Source organism: Plasmodium sp. gorilla clade G2 (genome assembly GCF_900097015.1).
Source record: "Plasmodium sp. gorilla clade G2 genome assembly, chromosome: 4".
Classification (NCBI taxonomy): domain Eukaryota; phylum Apicomplexa; class Aconoidasida; order Haemosporida; family Plasmodiidae; genus Plasmodium; species Plasmodium adleri (nom. inval.).
The window spans coordinates 142922-170898 of record NC_041696.1 but is presented as its reverse complement, the minus strand read 5'-3'; the positions used below and the strand labels follow the sequence as shown (position 1 = coordinate 170898).

At 17.7% G+C, this 27977-nt stretch overlaps 6 protein-coding genes and 1 non-coding gene across 7 annotated transcripts; 3 read left to right on the top strand and 4 right to left on the bottom strand.

Moving 5' to 3' along the window:
- Positions 1–820: 820 nt before the first annotated feature.
- PADL01_0403200 (conserved Plasmodium protein, unknown function) lies at positions 821–4292 on the top strand (the record flags this gene model as incomplete). Its single annotated transcript, XM_028685145.1, has 2 exons — positions 821–1202; positions 2440–4292. The coding sequence occupies 2 exons, from the start codon at positions 821–823 to the stop codon at positions 4290–4292; spliced, it is 2235 nt and encodes a 744-aa protein (XP_028536673.1).
- A 1099-nt stretch (positions 4293–5391) lies between these two features.
- Positions 5392–6651, bottom strand: PADL01_0403100 (ubiquitin specific protease, putative; the record flags this gene model as incomplete). The annotated part of the gene is made up of 1 exon (XM_028685144.1): positions 5392–6651. One exon carries the CDS (start codon positions 6649–6651, stop codon positions 5392–5394), a length of 1260 nt encoding a protein of 419 aa, XP_028536672.1.
- Positions 6652–7550: 899 nt separating this feature from the next.
- PADL01_0403000 (conserved Plasmodium protein, unknown function) lies at positions 7551–18836 on the bottom strand (the record flags this gene model as incomplete). Its single annotated transcript, XM_028685143.1, has 3 exons — positions 7551–8090; positions 8201–13756; positions 13950–18836. The coding sequence occupies 3 exons, from the start codon at positions 18834–18836 to the stop codon at positions 7551–7553; spliced, it is 10983 nt and encodes a 3660-aa protein (XP_028536671.1).
- A 1340-nt stretch (positions 18837–20176) lies between these two features.
- On the top strand, positions 20177–21289 carry PADL01_0402900 (conserved Plasmodium protein, unknown function; the record flags this gene model as incomplete). Its single annotated transcript, XM_028685142.1, has 5 exons — positions 20177–20345; positions 20459–20529; positions 20676–20741; positions 20930–21013; positions 21221–21289. 5 exons carry the CDS (start codon positions 20177–20179, stop codon positions 21287–21289), a joined length of 459 nt encoding a protein of 152 aa, XP_028536670.1.
- Positions 21290–21557: 268 nt separating this feature from the next.
- On the bottom strand, positions 21558–23288 carry PADL01_0402800 (conserved Plasmodium protein, unknown function; the record flags this gene model as incomplete). Its single annotated transcript, XM_028685141.1, has 1 exon — positions 21558–23288. The coding sequence occupies one exon, from the start codon at positions 23286–23288 to the stop codon at positions 21558–21560; it is 1731 nt and encodes a 576-aa protein (XP_028536669.1).
- A 1168-nt stretch (positions 23289–24456) lies between these two features.
- PADL01_0402700 (regulator of chromosome condensation, putative) lies at positions 24457–26364 on the top strand (the record flags this gene model as incomplete). Its single annotated transcript, XM_028685140.1, has 1 exon — positions 24457–26364. The coding sequence occupies one exon, from the start codon at positions 24457–24459 to the stop codon at positions 26362–26364; it is 1908 nt and encodes a 635-aa protein (XP_028536668.1).
- Positions 26365–26740: 376 nt separating this feature from the next.
- Positions 26741–26814, bottom strand: PADL01_0402600. Its single transcript has one exon. It is a non-coding gene; the product is annotated as a tRNA-Asn (tRNA).
- Positions 26815–27977: the final 1163 nt, after the last annotated feature.

The following is a 27977-nucleotide window of genomic DNA, read 5'->3' as shown; positions in this document are numbered from 1 at the left end:
CTTGACATAAAAATGTAGATATATGATACTTAATAATAAAAATTATTTTCTGTGTCATTGTAAAAATGAATATTTAATTATTATATTATTTTATTTTATTTTATTTTTTTTTTTTTTTGTTATGTATTTATTTATATATCCCTACTGTGTATATCTATAAATAAACAAATATATTATATTATATATATATATATATATATATATATTTCTTTATTTTTAACGTGGACAATTAATATTTTACATAATAGAAATTTATATTTCTCTTAAGAGATTATAACATTTTATTTTATTTTATTTTTTTTTTTTTTTTTTTGTTACAATATAATGTAGTTTTGATGTTTTTTTACATAATTTTATATTTTTGTTTTATAAAATAAACAAACAAATAAATTTATATATGCAATATATATATTTTTTTTTTGTTATATTGTAACATATATATATATATATATATATATTTTTTGAATGGAATATATGTTATATATATAATATAACAAAAATATAAAATTTTGTATTTTAACACACTTTCTCATTGTCTTCTCAATATATATATATATATATATATATATATATATATATATATTGTTATTAATTTTTTTTTTTTTTTTTTTTTTTTTTTTCTCTTTTTTCATGTATCTATTTGTATATTTTGTTGTTTCTTTAATTTATAAAAAATTAATTTTTTTTTTAGCGGGAAATATTCACATATAATATATATATATATATATATATATATATGTGAATTATTTTTATTCTTGCTATCTACATAAGTACATGGGTTAATTTTCTTTTTTTTTTATATTTTTTTTCGAGTCTCAAAATGTATAAAACAGAAGAGAACAATAATAATTATTTAAATAATCTCAATTTAAAAGGAAAGGTATGCTCAGATTTTAGTCTTAGCAATACACCAAATGATGATCGTATGAATATAACAGATAATAAAGTATACAACTCTGATAAAGAAAAAAATGCAAACGATAAAGGCTCTTTTAAGTTAGACAACTGCTATGAAGGAGATATTAATAGCAGCACTAGTAGTAATATCAACTGCAATAATGTTGTCAGTAGTAATAATAATAGTACTAATGGTGATAGTAATTTAGATACCTTGCAAATGCTCGATAGCTTAAACTATTGGTATGGAAGCTCCTTTTCTAAGGAAAATATTCTCAAAAAAAACAAAAATTTCTTATCAGGAGGTATGTATATAAAATATTTTACATTCTGTTGTTATAAAAAATAAAGTGTTATGGGTCTCTGCATATGACTTGTATCTGTTGTGAAATTTGTGTAATTATAACACGGATTCTTATAATATTATGAGAAGTGATTAATAATGTTATTCCATCATTATTATAATTATATGAACATGTAGATGATTACACGAGAATGTACATAATATTATGAGAATTTACATAATTACATGAGCATGTACATAATATTATGAACATTCATTATAATTTTATGAACGCATACACAATTACATTAACGTGTGCATAATATTATGAACAGTGATTATAATTTTATGAACGCATACACAATTACATTAACGTGGGCATAATATTATGAACAGTGATTATAATTTTATGAGCGTGTACATAATTATATGAAGATGTTCATAATATTATGAACAGCGATTTATAATTTTATGAACAAGTGCATAATATTATGAACAGTGAATATAATTTTATGAGCTTGTACATAATTATATGAAAATGTTCATAATATTATGAATGTGTACATAATTACATGAAGATGTTCATAATATTATGAACGTGTACATAATTACATGAAGATGTTCATAATATTATGAACAGTGATTATAATTATATGAAGATGTTCATAATATTATGAACAGTGATTATAATTTTATGAACATGTACATAATATTATGAACAGTGAATATAATTTTATGAGCTTGTACATAATTATATGAAGATGTTCATAATATTATGAACAGTGATTATAATTTTATGAACATGTACATAATATTATGAACAGTGATTATAATTTTATGAACATGTGCATAATATTATGAACAGTGAATATAATTATATGAACGTGTACATAATATTATGAACAATTATTATAATTATATGAACGTGTACATAATATTATGAACAATTATTATAATTATATGAACGTGTACATAATATTATGAACAATTATTATAATTATATGAACGTGTACATAATTACATGAAGATGTTCATAATATTATGAACAGCGATTTATAATTACATGAAGATGTTCATAATATTATGAACAGCGATTTATAATTTTATGAACATGTGCATAATATTATGAATAGTGATTTATAATTTTATGAACATATGCCTAATTACATGAACCAATGCATATACATATACATATATATGTGTGTCCTTTATCCTTAGTTCAATTCATTATTTTATTATTTCCCTTTTTTCCCCCTTAGATAAGAAAGGTATGAGTCAGAGTGATTACTTGAACATTAAGAAAAGCAAATTGATAAATTATTTAAATTTTTTCATGCGAGTGTGTTGCAGTAAGAGTTCTTATATAAAGTTTGTGAATCACTATTTTAATATAATTTATAGTAATAACATAAATATTTTGTTTAAATATGAGTGTATTTTACAAAAATTTGGAGAATATAATGAAAAGAACTTGACTGCTCAGGATTATTATAATGGTTATGTAAATTTGAATAAGGTTCCCTTATTTTTGAGTGAAAGTAATAGTTCATTATATGGAAAGTTGACTGATATAAATAGTAAGCAAGAACATTTAAGGAGTAGTACTAATTTTGAAAAGAATATTTTAAGTTTTTTAAGTGCATATGACAATTTGACAATAAATTTTTTTAACCATATATTTAGTAAGTTGAATAATGGAGAGATGAATATGGATAATTCCAATGTTGAGGGTATGATAAATAATTTTTTGTATAAAAAAAAGTTATTAAAAGAAAATGTATTTAATTTATTATTGAAATTAAGTAAATCTTATGAAGTAAAATATAGTGAAGTTATAAATGATATACAAAACGGTGAGCATATAAAAGAAAAGAATGAAGAACGAATATTGGATTTATTGAATCATAAGGAAGTTATAAAAACGTCAAGTACCAATACATTAGATAAAGATCATATTGATAGTAAAGATGTAAATGATGAAAAAAAGTTGGATGATAATAGTAATGAACAAATACAAAGCAATGTAAATAATAATATTGATGATGATAATAATGTTGGTTGTGATGTGGATAATTTAAATGATCAAAAATTCAGTTCAGATAGTTTAAAAGATACATATAATATGAATGATAATAATGAAATAGTGGAAGTAGATAAAGAAAAAGATAGTGATGGTATATATAATTTATGTAATATAAATGATAATAATATAAATAATAGTAATTTCCATAATATGGAAAGTAATAATACTGACAACAATGAGATGACTACAACAAGTGCTACGACTGTTACTACAATAACTACAGCAACTGTAGCTACAACGATGACTCCTAATACTATGGGTTGTTCTAATAGCGAGTTGAACAATTCTTGTAATAATATGAAAAGTAGTGAAGTTTCTATATTAGATGATATAAAAGAAAAATTGAACGAAGAAATAAATATGTATGACACTATATATAATTATCAGGTTATTGAAGATTATGATTATATGAATATTCATAATAATGAAGATGAAGAAAAAGAAAAGGAAAAAGAAATATATAATCAAAATATTCATATGAATAATAATATATATAATATTGAAAATATTGAAAATATTGAAAATATGGATAATATGGATAATATATATAATGATGATAATACTTTTAATTATTATAATATTAACAATGACAATGACAATAATAATAATATAATAGAAAATATGTATACATTTTTAAAAAATAATAATTTTATTCCAAACGATAATATTTATACCGATTTCTTTGAAAATGGAAATGATGTATTTTTAAATAAAATTAAAAAAAATGATAAGGACGCATATTTTAAATTAATTGAAAAATTTGATCGTATGTATAGTATTATAAACGACTTTAAAAGTAATATAAAACCATATAGTTCAAATGAATCAGATATGAATAATATGCATGAGTATATACAAAAAAAGAAGAAGAAAAAAATTTTTAATAATAATGATTATATATTTAAAATGGGTACATCTGAAAGTAGTAAAAGAACTCTAAGAAATAATTCATTAACAAAAAATGAAGGTCTTAAACGTAGTAAAAGAAATTTAAAAAAAAATGATATATCAAAAAAGAAGGCAAAATAATCATTCAAAAGGAAAATATATATATATATATATATATATATATATATATATATATAAATATATAAATATATTTTTCGTTTATGTTGTAGAAATGAATGAAGGAATATTAGGCACAAATGTATAGTCATATTGAATATATTTATATAAATATTTGTAGTGTATATTATTATTTAATATTTTAATTTTAATTTTTAATTATTTTTTTCTTTTCCTTTTTTGGTAATTTTTTTTAAATACACATCGAAATGTGCATTTTATATGTTATATTATTTTTTGAAAAACCATTTTATATTTATATCTTGTACATACCTATTCTTACACATATATATATATATATATATATATATATATATATTGAAGAATTTATTCATTTTTATGTTATTTATGTATTTATTTTTTTTTATATGTTTTTAATTTTTTTCATATATTTCAATTTTTTATTATATGTTAATACATAAGAGGATAAAAGAAGATATTTTAAATAACACAGTGTAATATATATATATATTATACTACGTTAATATTTATTTATTTATTCATTTATTTATTCATTCATTTATTTAATTTTTTTAATAACTTTATTTAGACATCGAAATAAATAATAGTACAATATTATTTTTGTGATATAATAACGTAATGTTTTGTTTACAACGGTTTTTATAATAATAAATAATATATGTGATCTTCTTTATTTTTTCTTAAAATAAAGTATAATTAAAAAGGGGAAATATACACATACATACAAATAGGACGTAGACAAAAAAAAAAAAAATAAAAAATAAAATAAAATAAAAATAATATATATATATATATATATATATTTATTAATTTATTTACAAATTGGGGTTCAAATAAAACTTAATTAGTACAAAAATAATACATACATATATATGTTTATATATATATGTTTATATATATATGTATGTATTTTTTATGGTATTGTAACATTAACAGATTGGATATATTGGCTAGCTGAATATTAAAAATAAGCGGTATATAAAAATATATATTAACATTTACATATATATATTAATATTTACATATATATATTACTATTTACATATATATATTACCATTTTGATATATTTCATTTTTATTTTTAGGGTAATCTCCTAAGTAACAACAAATATATGTCATTAACATTTTCTGGGCTGTATGGATTATTTATTTTTCTGATTTTTTCATCATTACATTTATAGAATCCATCGCTATATTTGACAATACAAGTATAATGACCATTATAACAATTCCCTGTATGGCATATAATACTTTCTATAATATATTTAGAATTATTTAAAGTTTTATGAGTTGACATATATGAGAATGATGTAAAATCAATAATTCCATCTAATGGTAATAAAAGAGTAGTATCAATTTTTTTCATTTTATTATTATAATAATTAGTACGTTGATCATATATCCATTTAAATCTTTTGATATATATAATCATATATAGATTTGGCAATCTATATATTCCTTTTTTCACTCGACTTGTTTTTTTTAATTTACAATTTTCACAATCTAAATAACAAAGATGTTCTTCTTGTATTATATTATTTTTTAATAGATCAATAAGATTTGTACTTTTCATATTTTCTTCTTGAAACTCTAATCCTAGGTCAATACAAAATTCAAAACTATATCTAGTATGTCCACAATTAATACATGTAATACTTGAAATATTTTGAAATCCTAATAAATCTGTTATAATACTATTATCTTTAAATAAATATTTAATCCAATACTTATCTCCAGCATTTTGTTTATTATCTTTATCATTTAATTTTATATCGAAATTATCTGGTATATTTAAATATCTATTACATTCTACATTGATAAAATTTAATAACATCAATAAAAATTCATGTGCATCATTTTGAGCATTAATTATAATATTATCATTATATTTTTTTATTTTTTTTAATAAATTTATATGTTTATTTGTACATATTATATAACCCTTATTTTTATTTTTATTATTATTTTTATTATTATTATTATTATTATTATTATTATTATTATTATTGTTATTATTATTATTATTGTTATTATTGTTATTATTTTGTGAGTTATTTTGACCATATACTTCTTCTATTAAATCACATACAGATTTTAATATATCACCTTGATATTTAGATTTTGTATTAAAAGATTTTTTGTTCCATTTCTTCAATAAATAAATACACAAAGGTTTAATAGATAATATTAATTGTAAAGAAGCGTTACAATAACATATATTACCGTTGTTATTAAATGACATGTGTTTTCTTTCAACATTTTCATAGTTATAATATTTTAAATAATAATCATAATTTTTTAATGATAATAGCTCGAGAAGGTTATTTTCGGTTATATTCATTTTTATCTCATTTTTTCTTTCAATATTTTTATTTTTTTTTTTTCTATTTCTATATATATTTATATATCTATTTATATTTTTGCATTTTACAAAAAATTTACATAATTAATATAAAAATAAAGCACATAAATATAATATATTTCAAAACGTATCTTTTTTTTTTTTTTTTTTTTTTTTTTATTTTGTTAATCAAAATGAAGGAATAATGAAAAAAAAAAAAAAAAAAAAAAAAAAATATATATATATGCATATATATATATATTATATATATATTATAAATATTTATGTATATATAATTTTTTTATTGTGATTATTAAAGTACAAAATATAAAACAAAAAAAAAAAAAATTTTTTTTTGGACCTTAAAAAATGTTGTTTTGAATTTTTTCTTATAATATTTTTTTTTTTTTTTTTTAAATATATATATGTATTGTATATGATTTTTGAGAATTGTAATTTTAAACCTATTTTTTTTGATATGTACAAAATTTTACAGAAATAAAAATATATATATATTATATATATAAATATATATATATATATATATATATATATATATATATATATATATATTTTTCCCCTTGATTGTTTGCTTTTTATGATGTTTTTTTATTAAGTTATAGGATTATTATGAAAAACAAATGGAAATAAAAAAATTAAAAAATATATATATTTAATTTGAACCATGATATATAACGATGAAACAAATAAACTTTAAATATAAATGAAAACATATATATATATGTAATATATATATGTATTGATATAAATTAAAAATATGATGAATAAACAAATCAAAGGACAAGTAATGCACAAATAAAACATATAAAATAAAAAGTGGACATTTTTAAAATATACATATATATATATATATATATATATATATAATCTTTTATGTGTTAATTCCAGAAGGTTCCTTCAAATTTATTAAAAATAACATTTTCATCTTGAACATAATATAATTTTATTTTTTTATACAACATTTTTTTTATAAACTTTTTATATTTATAATTTGTTTTCTCCTTTTTGTTATATGTACATTTATTATTTAATATAAGACCATCCTCATTACTTTTATCATTACTTTTATCATTACTTTTATCATTACTTTTATCATCATTTTTATCATTATTATTAATATTGATCAAATAAGTATCATTTTGTATACAATGATCTGTTGAATAATTGTCTGTTTCATCTTCAAAACTTGTAGTATCAAAAAAGTTGTAAGACTCTTCTTTTTTCTCTCTTTCTTTTATTTTCTTATTTGATATAATGTTGTTAAAAATATTTATGATTTTATAATTTTTCTTCAACTTGTACATTTGACTGTTTCTAGATACATACATTAAAGAGAACTTGATAAATTTATCTTGACACATGGATTTTAATAGAAGGTTCAGATCACAAAAATTTATAAGTTCAACACTTTTATAAATCTGCAATGATGGAAAAATAAATAAATAAATATATATATATATATATGTATATATGTATGTATGAATATATTTACCATATATATATATATATATTTTTATTTTATACTTACGTCAAATATAGTACTGTAGGGATTATTTTTTAAGTAGAAAAATATTTTGAGAATATAAAAAAAAATAAATTTCACATTTATACTGCCATTTATATAATTAAATGTATTCGCATTTATATAATTATCTTTAAAATAATATATATATATAGTTTTTTTTTTTGTTTCTTTGTTTATATATTTTGTTGTATGTATGGATTGTTCATAATTTTTGTAATATAAATAAATAGAATATTCTAGATGTTTGCAAGCTCTATTAATAATCTTCTTGATATATTTAATAACCTGTGGGTATGTTTTAAATTGTATCATATATAATAATTTTTTTGCTATTGGGTTTTCAAAGAGGTTGTATTGGCAACTTGATATATCATCCAAATTTTGTGCATGTGTATATGTATGTGTATATGTATATGTATGTGTATATGTATATGTATGTGTATGTATTTCTTTTTCTATTTCTTTTTCTATTTCTTTTTCATTTTCTATTTCTTTTTCATTTTCTATTTCTTTTTCTATTTCTTTTTCTTTTTCTTTGCTTTTTTTACATATATGATTACCACATTGTAAAAAATAACTGAAAAGAAAATCATGTATTATAATATAACATTGTATATTAAACAAATGAATTAATTTAGGTATGAATTTTGGCTTATATAGCGTATTATTATTTATAAAATTTATAAATAAATAATCTGCATAATTGATATCATTAGTATGATACTTAATTTTTTGTTGTAGATATTTTTTATTAGATTTGTCCTGAAAAATTAACGATTCCAAATTGTTATAATTATTATTATTATTATTATTATTATTATCATCTATATTATTGTGTATATTATTATGAATATCTCTTGGTATTATATTTAAATAATTTATCATTTTATTTTTCGTTATAAACCTTTTGAATTTATTTGTTGTTTTATCTGTATATTCCTGAAAATTGAATTTGTAATTTTTTAAATATACACTTATCATATTTAAAAAAGGATACTTATAATTATGTTGATAAAAAATATTTTTTCTTTTATATGAATTATAATTATGATATTTTGCTAGAAATATTTTGTGTGTATTCATAAATGACATTATTTTTATCACATTTAATTTACTTAATAAGAAAAGTATAAAATCATATTCTCTTTTTACAGATACATAATTGTTTTTATTATAACATTTATTAATAATTACCATAAATTTTTTTAAATACATTTCTTTTAAACTATCAATAAACATTCCTTCTTTTTTTTTTTTCTTAACACATAAATAAATGAATATCATTTTATTTACAATATGGTTATATACAACTGAATTGTTGTTAATATAAAGTATATTATGATCACATTTTTGTCCATGTGATAATATATCATCATTATCTTTTTGTATATTATATACTATATTATAATTATCATTTGAATGTCTCCATTTCTCATTGTTATTATAATTAGAAGAATTATTATTTTGCCTTATTTCATCATCTTTATAAAATTTATTTATAGAATTTATATTTTTTTGATTATTATACATTTCATTTATTCTCTGTGATAAGGTTTTATCATTTCTATCACTTTTATTATTTTTTATTTGGATGATTCCTTCTGTTCCTTCTTCTGTTGACACATTTTTATAATTACCATATTCATCATAATCATTCAGAATGTTATTTAAATAAAAGACCATATATAAAATGTGAGTAACAAAAATATATGAATCTTTATATATATGATGATTATTTGTATATTTTTTTTCCCTCACATGAACCTTTCTTACAAATTTGTTTTTATTATTACAATTTTTTTTATCAATTATGAAGTTTTTGTCCTGTATATTTTTAATATTCTTTTTTTTCTTTTTATCTTCTGATGATTCACATGAATTGGTAATATTTTTATTTAATATGTTATCATGTTGATGGTGTAATATATTATTTTCATTCATTACATTATTATCTTGTTGAACAATAGAAAAATGAATATTTGTTGTTCTGGTATATTTATTTGTTCTTTTATTATTTGTTCTTTTATTATTTATTTTATTATTATTATTTTTATTTTTTTTTTTATTATTTATTATATTTTTTTTTTTTTCTAGCCAAAAGACATTATTTTTCATATTACCAATTTGTATATTCAATAAATGTGTCAGGTTTTTATGTATATTGGATATATAAGCAATATTATATAAGTGTAAATTTTGTGGATAGATATCAAAATCAATAAATGTTTTTTTGCTTATATTATATAATAATATATCATTTTTATTGTATATATTATTTATATCTTTTATATTAATAGAATCTAAATATTTTTTAAAAATTTTTGTAAAATTAACAGAATTATTATTTTTTTTCTTATTATATATATTATATATATTATTATTATTATTATTATTAATTTGAAGTGATAATATGTGTGAATTATTGAACCGTTTGGATGTGTCACTGGATTTATATATATCTGTATTATCACAATTGCTATTTTGATAGATATATAAACAATACTTTTTAAAATATCTGAATAAAGGATTATTTAAATATTTACCATCATAGTAATAATCAAAATTAAACATATTATTATTATTATGTGATATATGATATTGGTTGTTCTGATTTAATATATTATTATTTGATGAAAAAATGTGAGAAAGTTTTTTGGCTAGTTGGCTTTTTTTGAAATGATTTACAATATAATAATTTGGAAAATATTCACTTACATGTTTTGTTAAATAATTAATATGTTGACTTATACCTCCTTGTAATTTTTTATTTTTTTCATTATTGTCATGTTCTAATAATTTAATAATTTCATAATCATCTGAGAGTTGATCAAAAATATCAGAATCTTGAATACTTGAAGAATTATAACTTGAAGATTTATCATTACTATTATTAAAAAGTTCTTCATCATTAATAGAATGAGAATACATCCTTTGATTATTATTTATTTGTTCATGTTGATAAATACTTATATCATCATTTTGAATATTTTCTTTTTTTTCATCATCCGAAATAATATAATTATTACATGCGTATAAAATAATATTTCCATTCAAAAAATTTTTAATATAATAATTTACATGAAATATATTTAATTTTTTATAAAAATAATGTTTTTCACATATCATATTCGAATGTGTATAATAATCTTCATCTAAGTTATTTACATGTTCATCTAATAAATTATTATCATAATTGTTATAATTATCATAATTATTCATACTAGTGTGGTATATATCCTTATTGTTTTCTTCCTTTAGTTCTTCTTCAATGTATGAATTATTTATACATTTTATCATATCGTTTATATGATAACAAATATTTTTCCTTTTTCCTTTTTTTTTTTCATCATCATCATCATAATGGTTATCACAACTATTATAAACATTATTATAAATATTATTATTTTCATTATTATAAATATTATTATTTTCATTATGATGGTGATTTGTTTTGAACAAATCATGTGCCTGTGATACACCATACAAATACATAATATCAATTATATTGTCAAAATAACTTTTTTTAATAAAGAGAGATAATTTTTTTTTATAAAATAATGATTTATATAAAAAGTTTGAAAAAATATTATCATAAATAAGTTGTGTAGTTATATAATTAGACAAAACATAAGATGTATCAACTATATAATTTCTCTTCTGTATATATTTTATAACATTTAAGATATCTTTAATTTTGTAATAAAATAAGGACTTTATTATTTCTTTATATAATATAAATACTTCTCCATAATTAATTATTAACAATTTTATTACATTTACAAGTGTTATAAATTTAAAATGAAATATATTCTTTATATATTTAGAATAATAATAATTTATATTACTATAACTACAATTATAAATATTTGTGCAGAAGTAATTTATTATACATCTTGATAAATGTTCATTTGATAATAAAAAAAAATAGGGAACCAAATTTGTTTTAAAATAATGAAATAAATTTTTTTGAATAAACATACATATATTATATTTAAATTTTCCAACCAACATTTGATTTACTACATTCCATATACTTTTTTTATATGGTATAGAATTCGTTTTGTTTTTTAAAAAATGCATTAATTGAAAGTTTTTTAATTTGTATTCTATAAAAGTGTTTTTATTATTTTTGACACATCTTTTTAATGATACACAATTATTCATCTTATTATAAGGTTGAAGTGTATTATGTGATATTATTTTTTTTTCATGATTTTCACAATATCTTTTTTTTTTCACCTTGAACTTTATTTTATTATTATTTTTAATAATTTGATTTTTTTTTGAAACGTTACATGGATTATTCAAATTGTGATAATGTTTTATATTTTTAATGTGTCTTACGTGTTTTACGTGTTTTACGTGTTTTACGTGTCTTACGTGTTTTACCTTTTTCTTTTTATTTATTTTTTTCTTTCTTTTTAATTTTTTTTGTGACATGATTAATTGAACCATGATTGTTACAAAATATATATATACTATCCTTAATGTATATTTAATTTTAATTCTTTCTAAAAAATAATTTAAATGTTTATTCAAAATAGGTTTATTAAAGTTGTTAATATTTTGAGTACATTTTTTCTTTTGATCATCTTTTATTAGATTATACATATATAAATGTTTATTTTTTTTTGTTTTTTTTTTTGTTTTTTTTTTCTTCATCTTATTTATTTCATTGTCATTATTATAAATATCTACATTTGAGTATTTATGAATGATTTCATTTTTTGATAAATTATGTTTATTTTCAAACATATGATTGTCATTATTAGAATGTTGATGTGTTAATGGGATTACTATATTTGTTTCATTATCTTTTATTTGATTGTCATATATATGAATTTTTTTTTTTTTATATTCTTCATTTATATTATAATAGTGTAAAAGATTATTTGAATAATTATTAAGCCTATTTTTATATTTTAGAAAATGACTTAATTTTTTATGTATTAATTGATTTGACTTTGAAAAAAAATTTATGATATCTGAAAAATTTTTATTTATATTATGAATATTTGTAATATGACTTAATAAATCATTTTTTAAAAAAAAGATATCATTACAAAAAGGGCATAAGAAAGATATATCTCTATTTATTAAAGTGGATGATATGAATGTATTATATTCAAATTTTTTATCATTATAATATTTTTCTTTATCACATTCTTCTTGATAATATTTTTCTTTTTGTTGTGTTTCTTGATCTGTATTATTATAAAGATTATGAAATATGGATACATATTTTCTTAAATTAATTTTTGATAAATTATAAGAATCTTTAAATGTATTATATTCTTTACATGATTTTATAATTTTGATAAGTTTTACTTTAGATATTTCTTTTTTCAATTTTTTCTTTCTTACTAAATTAATAAATAGTTGTCTAAACTTTCGAGTTAAATATAATTGTTTTGTGTATGTATTATGTAAAATAAGAAATTTAAAACTTTTATTTTTAAATTTACAAATATTAATGATATCTTGTATTTTGGGTTTTCCTCCTGTTGAGTATTTCATGCACACATCGTTAAGAAACTTTTTAAACTTTTCAACGCACAGCTACAAAATTATTCACATAAAATATAAAAATAAATGAAAATGGAAATAAAAATGAAAATGAAAATGAATATTAATTTGATATATATATATATGTATATATGTATATATGTATGTATAAATATAAACCCACACAAATGTATCATATATATATATTTATTTATTTTTATTTTTATTTTTATTTTTTTTTTCTTACATATAAATCGTAGTAGTATTGCTCAAAGTTGTTATATGTCATCATGTTGTAATATGCATATTTAATTTTTATAGGTGAAAAAATATTAATGGTTACATTTTTTTTGATATAAATATTTAAATTATTTTTCTTCAAATCTATAAATGAAATATTTAAATCATCATTTTTTGTATTAAATGCAATATCACTATTCGAATGATAAGATATATTTTTCTTTTTATGTTTGATATTTATTAAATTCATATTATGTAAAAATTTAAGTTTACTATAAATAAAAACAAAAATACATATTTGTTCATTATTTTTTATAACATTCATATCATATTCAGATAATTCATTTTTTTTTTTCTTTTCATTATTATGATTAGATAAGACATTATCATGTATATTTAATGTATTTACATTTAATTTATTTACATTTAATTCATTTATATTATGATAATTATTTTTTCTTGTTGATAAAAAATTATTAATCATATCCTTTTTATCACAACTAAATAAAGAATAAGAAGTTAAAAATTCAAAAAGGGGTTTAGGTAACTGCTTGAGTTTTTTTTTTTTTTTTTTTTTATTATTATTATTATTATTCAATAGATAATTTTCAATATAATTCAATTTACAACCTATACTTATAATTTTTAGATAATCATCAAGATAAAGATTTTTTACAATATATTTAATTGAGAGAGCATTATAAGATATATAATTCATATATTTATTATATATTTTGTTAATCTGTATATTATTATTATTCTTCTTTTTACATGTTTGATTTTTTTTTTTTTCTTTTTTCATTTTTTCTTTTAATAATCTTATTAAACATTTATGGAAATATTTATATCTTGCCATTTTTGAAAACATAAATCCGTTAAAATAATTAATACTATATGATAATTCTTGTGTTGTTTTAAAATTTTGAAAAATATTTTTATTATCTTTTGTATATTTATTATTATTTATATTCTTTTCTTTAACATTAAATGCTGATTCGTTTAGAATATCGATATATAACACATTGCAGTGTTCTGAATTATTAGACAAACCACAGCCACTCTGATTAAAACTATAAGTATTATTATTATTATTATTATTGATAATATTATTATTTATATGTCCTGATGATATTATTTCATTTTCTTTTTTATCATCACCCATTTGTAATACTTTATTCCTTTTATAATTTAACGGTTCATTCATTATATCCATATTTTTTCTCTTATTATTAGGGATATCCATATTACCTGTATTGTTCATGTTATTCTCATTCATTATATTATTATTATTATGTGATGAATTATCTATTGTTTTATATTCTTTATATTTATTATGATCATATATATTATTTGTAAAGGTAATATTTTGATTCTTAACAATTTGTGTTTCAAGATTATTATCATTTATTACATTTTTGTTTGACATTTGCATATTTGTGTCTTCCTTTTTAATATTTTCATTTTGTATAGATGATATATCATAATATTCCATATGGTCCTTATTATTTTTATTGTTTGTATAATATTTATATATAAATTGAATATACTCTTGATGATATTTCATATAAAATTTATTTGCTTCCTGTTCATTTAATACATATGAATCGTAAAAAATATATTTTACAACTTTGGTTGAAGGTATTTTATATTTTTTAAAAGATTCATTTATTTTTAAAGAATAATCATAAAGTCTTTGAACAGATTTACGATCAATCATTCTTCCATTATTTTCAATCTTAAGAAATAAATCTTGAATAAATCTAAATGTTACAATTTTTGAACAAATTAAGAAATGACAAAACAAAAACAATCGTTTAATAAATAAATTACTTTTTAATTTTTTGGTATCTTCCATTAAATATTTTATAAAGTTGATATTTTCATCACAATGTTCAACATGTTGTATATAATATGTATTATTATTATTATTATTATTAAAATTGTTCATATTATTTTTTTTTTTGTTCTTTATAATTTTTTCTTTTGTATTTCTTTTTAATAAAAACTTTAAATAATAAAAGAGATGAAAACTACATGTATATAAATCATATTTATCTTCGAAATTTTTAAAATGATCTACATATGATTGAAAGAAATCATAATAATTATCATACGAATCACTAAAATGTTTTTCTTTAGGTATCACATAATTTAATATATCCATGTCAATTTTATTTACAGTATGAATAAAACTTAAAACATTAAGAGATTCATTTAATTTTTTAAAATGTATAGTATTAAAATTATTTTTATTATCTTCATTATTTTGTATATCACATAATTCATTTTTATATAAATTGTCATTATTTGATATATTACTTGAACGATTTAATAATATATATTCTTTATTATTATTTGGCATATTAATATGTGTATAATCTTTTGACTGTATTATTTTTTCATTTTCATTTACAAAAAAATAATCATCATTGTTATATTTATTATTTTTTATATTATTAATTATTGTATCACTATGTATTATATTAATTTTACTTTTGTTTTCTTTTTTTTTATTATCAGGAGGGTTCCCATTATTTTCACGGGTTAAGGGAAGGAGTTGTTTTGTTTTTTGTATATATTCATATATTTTAATATCAAAAAATCTGTACATGAAATTTTTATTTTTTCTTTCTGGTACTTTAATTATAACTTTATTTTTTACTAATCTGTTAAGACAAATGTTTGTTTTTTTCACAGTAAGGAATAAGGAATCTGCAACTTCTTTGGTAGTTATTCCGTTGATTCCTTTGCTGATGATTAAATATTTCATTTTATCAAACATGCAAATATTATTTAAAGAAATGTATTTATTAGTGTAAAAATGAGAAGAATGGTTGTAATAATCATCATCATCATCATCATGACCATCATTATTTTTAATTTTATTATTATTATTATTATTATCATTATATTTTTCCTCATTGATATAATCCAATGACGATGACGAACAACACAACGTATCTGTTTTATTATTATTTTTTTCTTTACCCTTATGAAGTGGTGAAGCCACATATGCATTCACATTATTATCCACATCAATAAAAGAAACATCTGATTCGATATAATCTTCATTTTCATTTAATGAACTAGAATAATAATCTGAATTGCTATTATTTTGGTTTATATTTATATCCATAAAGTTTTTAAATTCTTTAATTTTTACATTACAATTTTGTTTGTTCAACAATATGTTCTCACCATCACCACAATTATTATTGTAATATTTTTTTTGGTTGTTATTATCATTTATATGTATATTATCATTTATATGTATATTATCATTTATATGTATATTATCATTTATATGTATATTATCATTTATATGTATATTATCATTTATATGTATATTATCATTTATATGTATATTATCATTTATATGTATATCATAATTTTTGCTATTTTTTTCATCCTCATCATAATTTCCTTTTAAAATATCATCTGGAACATCTTCAAAATCAGAAGTAACAGTAATACTTTTTTTCTTTTTACTTACACTTTCAATTATTTCATTTGTATTATATCTATTTAATGTATCCAATTTATTGATTAATTTCGAAGTATTCATATTTCCACTTCTAAATAGAAAACCTGTGGAATAATCTTCACACATTAAAAAACAAGATTTATTTATAAACTGTATAATATAATCATAATTATGATAAAACATAAGCAAAAAATTTATTATGTTATCATAATTTATTTTATTTTTATTCTCATAACTTAAATAACAATTTTCATACGTAGAGTGTATTTTAATTTTACACATAATTACTTTTTTATTATTAATTAATGAATTCAATATACAATTAAAAATACGTAATGCTTTTCTAACTTGTATAAAATAATAAGGATTATATACAATAAGTAATTTAAAAAATATTAAAGATAATATTTTTTGAGGAATGATAATAAATCTGTTTAAAAGAAATAATATAATTTTATTAATAGACATCACATTTTGTGAGTACAACAAATTTTTTATAAATATAGGTAATAAATTGTAAATAAAAAAAATGTTATAATATAAAATATAAGACGGGTTTAACTTTATAGAATTATTATTTGTTCGATTCATATTATGATGATCATTTTGAAGATACAAACTATTATTATTATTATTATTATATAAATGGATATCATTTGTGATATTATTATTACTTTTAATATTATTACTTGTGAAATTATTACTTGTATTATTATTATTACTTGTATTATTATTATTACTTGCCATATTATCATATTTATAATCCTTCTTTTCATGTTCGTTCATTACACCACCTACATTGTTGTCACCCATATGGTAATCCACATTATTTATATTAATACTTATTTTTTTAACCAATAAATATTGAAATAATTCTTGTAAGTGATAATATATAATTCGTGGATCTAAATTTACATATTTTGACAAAGAACTTTGAATTAAACCATTATACTTTCCAGATATAATATATAATAAAAGAAAGATTTTTTCTTTGGATTCTTTTATTCTTTGATAATAAAAAAGATTATGTTTATTATAAATATATATATTATTTATACATACATAATAATCACAACTATTATTAATAATATCATTTTTATCATTATCATCATATATTCTTACATTGCTATCATTATTATATTCATCAAATGATAAAGAATTATTATTATAATATTCTTTTTTAAATATACGTATGTCTTTACAAAAAAATATATTTTCTAATATTATTTTTTTCATATATATATCCATATGCATATGTTTATTCTTATGAAGACATTCATATAATTCTTCTAATGTTATATGATAAAGAACATATTCTGTATTTTCTAATTTTCTGTCTTCTTTTACATCTTTCTTGCTGAACGTTATACACAGTGAATCAAAAATGTATTTCAGTAGTATCATATCCATATTAAAACATTTTCATATTTATCAAATGAAATAATAAAAAAAAAAAAATTCAATCATGATAATAAAATATATATTTATGTAATATTTGAAATTATAAATAAATGAATAAATATATATAAATAAATAAATATATATATATATATATATATATATATATATATATATATATATATGGGTTAGCTGGTTAATTTGGTTTTTTACATATAGATTTATTTTTTGCATATAATCAATTAAAAACTAATCACAAAAATATCATATATATATATAAATGAATTCATAAATACATACATTTTTTAATTATAACATTGAAACATTAAGTTATCAAATAGATGAATATTTAATGTTCATAATGTTTTTATATTTTTAATTACAAAAAAACAAGAAATGTTGAAAGTTTGACAAATAGGATTTTTTTTTTATTATAAATATTAAATTATAAAAAATATGTAGCATTACATAATATATTAAATATATATATAATATATATAATATATATATTATATCATGTATAAGAAAAGAATATAATAAAATTATTCACTTGTATAATAAAACATAATTAAAAAATAAAAAATAAATAAATTTTAAAATAACCATATGAGGAAATATATATAAATATATATATGTTCAGATATAAATTGGAAATAATATAATTTTAAAACTAAACAAATAAAAATATAAAAAAATAAAAAAGTATTAATTATAAAATGAAAAACGATCAAATAATATATAATATAAGAATAAAATGAATTATATATATGAGAAAGAAATGATACAAAAAATGTAAGAAATTTTTTTTTTTTTTTTTGAATTATAAATATATATATAAAATATTATATTTTGATAGTAAGCAATAATATAAAAAATATAATATGTTATATATATATATAATATTATATATGTATATATTTTATATTTATATATAATTTTCTATTTAATTATTTTTATTTTTTCAAGTAGGTTATTTTAATTAATTATAATTTGATATATTTATAATATATTATTATTTTAAAAAAAAAAAATTTATTATGTAAATATGAATGAATATAATAATATTTACATATATATATAATATAATAATCCAAAGGAGCTAGAGTTTTATAATTTTATAAATATAATTTATTACATTGATTATTTTAAATATATTATAAATTTTTTAAAATAATGTTGTAAATATATTTATATGATATATTTTTTTTTATACACCAGTATTATTTAATATATAATATATTAATAATGTATAAAAAAAATATATATTTATTTAAAAAGAAAACACATATTTTATTTAATAAGACCGTGTTGTATAGTAAAATGATGAAATAAATATATATTTATTATGAATTATGGAATTAAAAAAATATATAGGATTTTTTCTTCTTATATTTTTCATATGTCCTATTAAAACTTTCATTTTAAAAAACAACAATAACCTTTCTCCATATATCATATACTTGAGGCATAAAAATAAAAATCGCTTAAATGTTAAAATAAATGATATAATAAACTTTAAAGGTAGCCATATATAAAAAAAAATAAATACATAAATACAATATATATATATATATATATATATATATATAGATATATTTATATTTATATTTATGTGTTACCACCTGATAATATAGATAAAAATGAATTGAGGAAAGAAATTATAACTCATTCCAAAAAATTATGTTTAGACTTAAATGAAGAACAGGTACCCCAAAAAAATAAAATAAAATGAAAATATTGAAATATTTAAAGACATTAATATTTAGTCTTATTAAAATATTAAAATATTACAATATTTTCATTTTATTGTATTTTTCTTTTTAATTATGTATGATTTTCTTTTTTTTTCAGCTACAAAATATAGAAAACAATTTATATGAATTTTTCAATAATTTAAAATTAAGAAATATTAATATAGTAAAACGAGAAAAAAAATAAAAATAAAAACAACACATACATATTATATATATATATGTATTCAAATTAAAAGACACACATATACATTAATAATGCATACATTGAAATAATTATACATACACATATGTTAATATATAAATATATCTCTATTTTTCTTTTTATTTATTTATTATTTTTTTTTTTTAAAGGATTTAGATGAAAAAAAAATAAGTGAAAATAAAGAAAATATAAAATCATTGCCACTAGTGGAGCATGAAAAAATACAAGAAAAAGTAAATTTATTCATATATGAATTTTAAAACATTTTAAAGCAAATTAAAAAAATAAAAAATAATAATTAGCTATAAATATATGTTTTTTTTAATTACAAATGAAAAAAATATCATATATATATTATATATATTTTATATATATATTATATATATTTATGTAAATTTTTTTTTTTTTTTTTTTTTTTTTTTTTTTTTTTTGTTGTACAGTTCCAAACAAAAAATTTGAAAAAAGAAGGGGATTATTTTGTTATAGACTCTAACAGTCTTTCTGATTAAATCATTTAATATTTATTTTATTTTTTTATTATGAAGATTTAATAAAATAGGATATCCTAACATATATATCAAATTAAAAACAATAATAATAATTTTTTTTTTTTTTTTTTTTTTGTACTATTATATATATATATATTTTATTTTTTGTTTAATTGGGTATATGGAAAATATATTTTATGTTTTCCATTTAATTATAAACTTTCATTTTATTATTTTTTCATTTAATAAGTATATTTTAAACCCCTTATGTGGTAATATTATCACTTTGTTAATCATTATCACTTTGGCTGTTTATTTCTTTGTCACTTTGGCTGTTTGCTTCTTTGTCACTTTGGCTGTTTACTTCTTTATCACTTTGGCTGTTTGCTTCTTTGTCACTTTGGCTGTTTACTTCTTTATCACTTTGGCTGTTTTCTTCTTTATCACTTTGGCTGTTTTCTTCTTTGTCACTTTGGCTGTTTTCTTCTTTTTCACTTTGGCTGTTTATTTCTTTATCACTTTGGCTGTTTTCTTCTTTATCACTTTGGCTGTTTACTTCTTTATCATTTTTATTATTTTCATATGTATCACTTTCATATGATACATGTTCATTACTTGCAGTATTTAAATTATCATAATTTTCCTTTTGTTTAAATTGTTCCCTTTCTTTTTTTTTCTTTTCCTTTTTATCCTTTACAGTTTTATTATAACTTTGTGAACTGTCATTGGATAAACTTTTTTTGCTTTCTTTTTTTTTATCATTTTTTTTCTTTCTTTCTTTTTCAACATAACTGATACTTGAACTTTTTGTATATCTTCTTTTATCTCTATCTTTATCTCTATTTTTATCTCTATCTGTATATTTTTTTCTTTCTCTTTTATCATAACTATATGTACTTTGACTTATACTTCTTATATGATTTTTTGTTTTTCTTTTTCTATCTTCATATTTTTTTCTTTCTCGGTCATTATATATACTAGAACTACTACTTCTTATATATCTTTTTGTTCTTTCTTTATCAAGATATTTTCTCCTTTCTTTTTCTTTTCTTCTCTCTCTTTCTAGTTCCTTTCTTCTTTTTCTTTCTCTTTCTCGTTCTCGTTCTCGCTCTCTCTCTCTCTCTCTATCTCTTTCCATTTCTTCTTGCCTTTCCATAGCTCTTCTTCTTTCTCTTTCCATAATTCTCCTTTTTTCCCTCTCCACATACCTCCGTCTTTCCCTTTCCATTTCCCTTTCTCTTTCCCTTTCCCTTTCCCTTTCCCTATCTCTTTCCCTATCTCTTTCCCTATCTCTTTCCCTTTCATCCTTCCGTCTTCTTTTTATTTCCCTTTCCATATTCGTGCTAGTTACTGTATTATCATATGTATCACTATTTGTATACGACTCATTACTAGTATCATCCATTTCGCTATTTGAATAATTCTTTTCACTTCTTTCTTTTTTCTTTCTGTCTTTATATTTTTTTTTTTTCTTCCTTTCTCTTTCTCTATTCATTTCTTTAAGTTTATTTATTTTCCTCCTTAATTCCTCTTCACAATCTTTCACTTTTTTTATTGGTCTTGAGTTTGTTTTATTTATATCATATTTTGTTTGTTGATTTTCTCTTGATTCTTGTAATTCTAATAATCTTTTTTGTTCATCCATCATTTTTTTTTTTTTTAATTCAATTTTTTTAATTAATGTTAATGGATCTTCTCGAATTTTATTTAAATTATCAATATTGTTTTTATTATTATTATTATTGTTGTTGTTTTTATTTAATATTCCTCCTTGATCTTTTTCTTCTTCATCATCTTGCATTAGTTTTTGCATATCAATTTTTTTTCCAAGTAAATATTCTTCTTGTTCCTTTATTTCTTTTTCTTCTTTTGTTTCATACATCCAAAGGATGTCTTCATCTAAAATATTTTCTTCATTATCATCGTCTTTATTTTTTTTCTTTTCTTTCTTTTGTTTTTTCTCTTGATATAGTTGGCATATTTTGCCATACTCTTCCATATCATTATAAATATTTTCCATTTTTAACGGAACCGTAAAATGTTATACATATATATATTATATTTATATTTATATTATATAGCTAGCCAAAAAAAAAAAAAAAAAAAATTGATATATTTTTTTTTTTACAATTATTTTATCTTATAATATTATACTGTATTATGAACACAAGTGAACTGTCTCATTTTTACATCTATGTTGTATATTACATCACATTAATTTTAACTATATATAAATAAATAAACACATATATATATTTTTTTATATATTACAACGCACTTTTATTATTATAATTTCAAAAAGAAAAAAAAGAGGAAATGATGGTAAAGCAATATTGAGAAGATTTTCTATTTTGTTATATTTAATGATCTCAATATTATAAATACAAATATAAAATATATATTTATATTTATCATAAACAAATATTGAATATATGTATATTACGATTTCATCATATTAATAAATTATATATTTATATATATATATATATAATATATCATATTTGTTCTTATGATGTTTATAAAAAGAACAAATTTAAAATAACATATATATTATATATATATATATTTATAATTGAAACATATGATTAAAAAAATATATGACTTTACTATTATAATTATTCATAATTTTTTTTTTTTTTTTATTCATTTAAAAATTATTTGTCATAATAAGTAAAAAATGGGAATATATTTATAAAAAGAGATTTATGAAAAATATAATTTTTTTTTTTTTTTTTGTATATTATATATAATAAGAGAATAATAATAAAATTTTATTATTTATAGCCCTCGTGAAAAGCAACAATATAATAAATATATTATTATTATATATATGGTATAATAAAATAAATGAGGTATTTTACATATATAAAAATATATATATATATATATGTAGGCATATGTATGCGTATAAAGGTATTAATAAATATACACTATAAAATATTATATATATTATATAAGTATATATTTATATGTATTGACATAATAGGTATAATACTACATATAAAAAAAAAAATATATTCAATATATATATATATACAAATTGATATATATATATATATATATATTTTTATAATTTTTTAATTTATTATATATATATATATATATATATTTATTTATTTACATTAATATTTTGTAAATATTTTTATGTAAAAATTTAAAGTGCCCCAAAATACAAATCATATAACAATATGATGTACAACAAAATAAGATATTCCAGTGTGTCCAAGATTTTTTTAGGATTTTTAGGAAGCTATTATTTTATTAAGAATAATAACAATAAGAAGAGTATTAAAAAAAAAAAGAATGATTATAGTACTAGTAAAAAAATATCTTATTTGAATTATTTTAATAATATACATTTTTGTGAAAATAAGAATGAAAAGGTATACTTGTTTGGTGATAAGCGTTGTTTAATCAAAGAGACAAATGAAGATGGAGAATGTCCTTTTTTTGAAAGAAATAAAATTAAAGTAAAAAAAATATCTTTTGGTAATTGTATAGCTAGCTGTATAACAGAAAATGATGAAATTTATATTTGGGGTTCGTATGAAAAAAGAATGGATGAAGAAAATAAAGAATTAATTTATATTGATCCATTTAAACTAAATATCACTGAATGTATTATTGATATACAATTTTCAAATAAGGATATATATCTTATGACTAAAAAAGGAGAATTAAAAATTATAAGAAATTATAAGAAATGTTTAAAAGATAAAGAATTTATAATTGAAAATTTTTATAAAGGTACATATAACTTTTTCTTTTTTAAAAATGAAAAGATAATAAAAATGAGTGTAAATAAATATCATTTAGCATTTATTACAAATAAAGGAAATGTCTATTGTTCAGGTAATAATTTTTATGGTCAATGTGGAAAAGAACCTTCTTTAAAAAATAATTTAAATTTAAATTATAATTTTGAATTCGCAAATAATATAAATACCTATGGTACATTTAATTCAGTAAATAATCAAGATAAAGGTTATATACATGATGGGGATTATTATTCTCCTGATTATTTACCAATGATAAGAGATCATGAATTTAATAGATTGATAGAAAATGAAAAAGAAGAAAACAAAAATGAATATTCCATAAGTGTATATGGAATTAATAAAAATGAAAAGGTGAAAAGAATAAAAAATAATATATCATTAAATAATAATGATGACGATATAGATAATACTTTTGATGAGTTTTCTTCTCATAATGATAATATTAATATGGATGTAAAGAAAAATGGAAAGGTACATACAGACACAGACACACACCCACACCCACACCCACACACACACACACAAAATAAAGTAAATATAAATTATTTAAATAATTCTCTAGATTCCTATGATCATTTTGTTTATTCACCCAATGATATTATAAACAACCATGTTGATATGAACAAAGTAGAATTTAAGGAGAAAACACGAATTGTTGATATATCTTGTGGTTTAAATCATACTTTATGTTTAGATGATAAAAATAATGTATATAGTTTTGGAGATGATAGTAAGATCCAATTAGGGTTAGGAGAGAGTCGAACAAATAAAAATTCATTAGCTGGAACAAAATGGAAAGATCAAATAAAACTTGGATATACATCTGCAACAAAAAATGCAACAAATTATTCTTTTTATGATAGACATATACAAAGTAGTCCACAAAAAATTATGAAGAAAATTAATGATAACGAAATAATAAATGATATATATAAAATTAATGCTGGTTCAAATTTCTCTATGATCTTTTCAAATGATAAATTTGGAAAACAATTATTTTGTTTTGGTGATAATATATATTTCCAATGTGGTCGACATTTAGGAAAACATCAACAAACATTATCAACTGTTAAATTACCAAATAATAAAATAAATGATTTTACATGTGGTGATACACACTGTTTATTAAATTTAAATAATCAAGTATATGGATGGGGATATAATGATAATAATCAAATTTCTCCATATAAAAATAAAGGAATCATAAATATACCAGTCAATATTTTGGCTGACTCAAAAAAAAAAAAAAATCATTTTGATATAAAATATATTAATGCAAAATATAACAATTCGGTAATTATAATTTCATATGCATGAACAGGCCATAAAATATTTAATTTAAAAAATTTTTTTTTTTTTTTTTTTTTTTTTACTATACACACATAAATATAAAAAATAAAATAATAAATTTAAATGATAATAAAGTTGATGATACTATTTAAGTATAAAAATAAATAAATATATGTATATTTTATATTACATATATAAATGAATATATTAATATTATTTTATTTTATTTTATTATATAAAACTTTAAAATGACTACAATTTTAAATTATTTATAAAAATTGACATTTTTTATTTAAAAAAAAAATATATATATATATTTATTATATATATATTATATATATTTCTATTTTTTTATTTTTTTTTTTTGTGGTATAAAAAAAAAAATTAGTAAGAAAAAAAAGATCGGTACCGGCTGGGATCGAACCAACGACCTTGCGGTTAACAGCCGCACGCTCTAACCAACTGAGCTACGGAACCTTAAGAATTAAGGAAGTAAGAAAAGCTTATATTCTAATTTTTTGAAAAAGAAAAAAAAAAAAATTATATATTAAATATATATATATATATATATAAGATATATTTTATATAATAATTATTATTTTTCCTTTTAAAATATAATATACATAAAAATATGTATATATATATATATATAAAATACTTTGATAGTGTACTTAAAAAAAAAAAAAAAAAAATTATTTTTTTTTTAAGCCTTTTTAAAAATAATAAAAAATATATATTAGTATTAAATTAATAATAATAAAAAAATTACATACATAATTTTTTAATTTATATTCATAAAAATTGAATATATATAATATTATGTAATGTTATAAATATGTTTAATTATGTATTATAAGAATAATATTATATATTAAATATATTATGAATAAAAAAAATATATAATTTTTTCACCTTTTTAAAAAATATATTTTTTTATATATAATGATAAAATACAATATAATATTTTTACCTAATTTTTATATAAAATAAGAAATATTCAAATTTTTTAATTTTTATTTATATGTGTTTTGTGAGGTATTTTATATATTATTATGTTAATATTTTAATCATTATATATAATAAATACAACATATATATTATATTATTATTTTTAAAGGGAAATATAATATTAAACTATAACAAATTTGAAAAAAGATATATTTTTAGTCATATCAATAAAAGAAGAAAACCAAAAAAAAAGAAAAAAATACTTATAAAATATATAAATAGTATAAAATTAAATTATTATATAATTTTGTACAGCTTTTTAGAGGTAGTATAATTTATATAAATATAATTTTATATATTATATTATTATATATATAAATAACAACATAAAAAAATTTGAAAGGGTTGCAAAAAACAAATAAAAAGTTTTTATATAAAAATTTTGTTTAATGTATAATATATAATATAAAACATAAAAAATTAAAAATATATTATTTCATTATTTTTTAAAGTATAACATATTTTAAATTAAGTAATCTCAATATATATAATAAAATATAAATAAAATAATATTATTGTTTTAAAACCAATGAAAAAATATTATAATATATATAAATATAAATATATATTAAATAAAGTTCTTTATATTATACAAAAAAAAAAATATATTTTTTATGCCTTATAATAAAAAA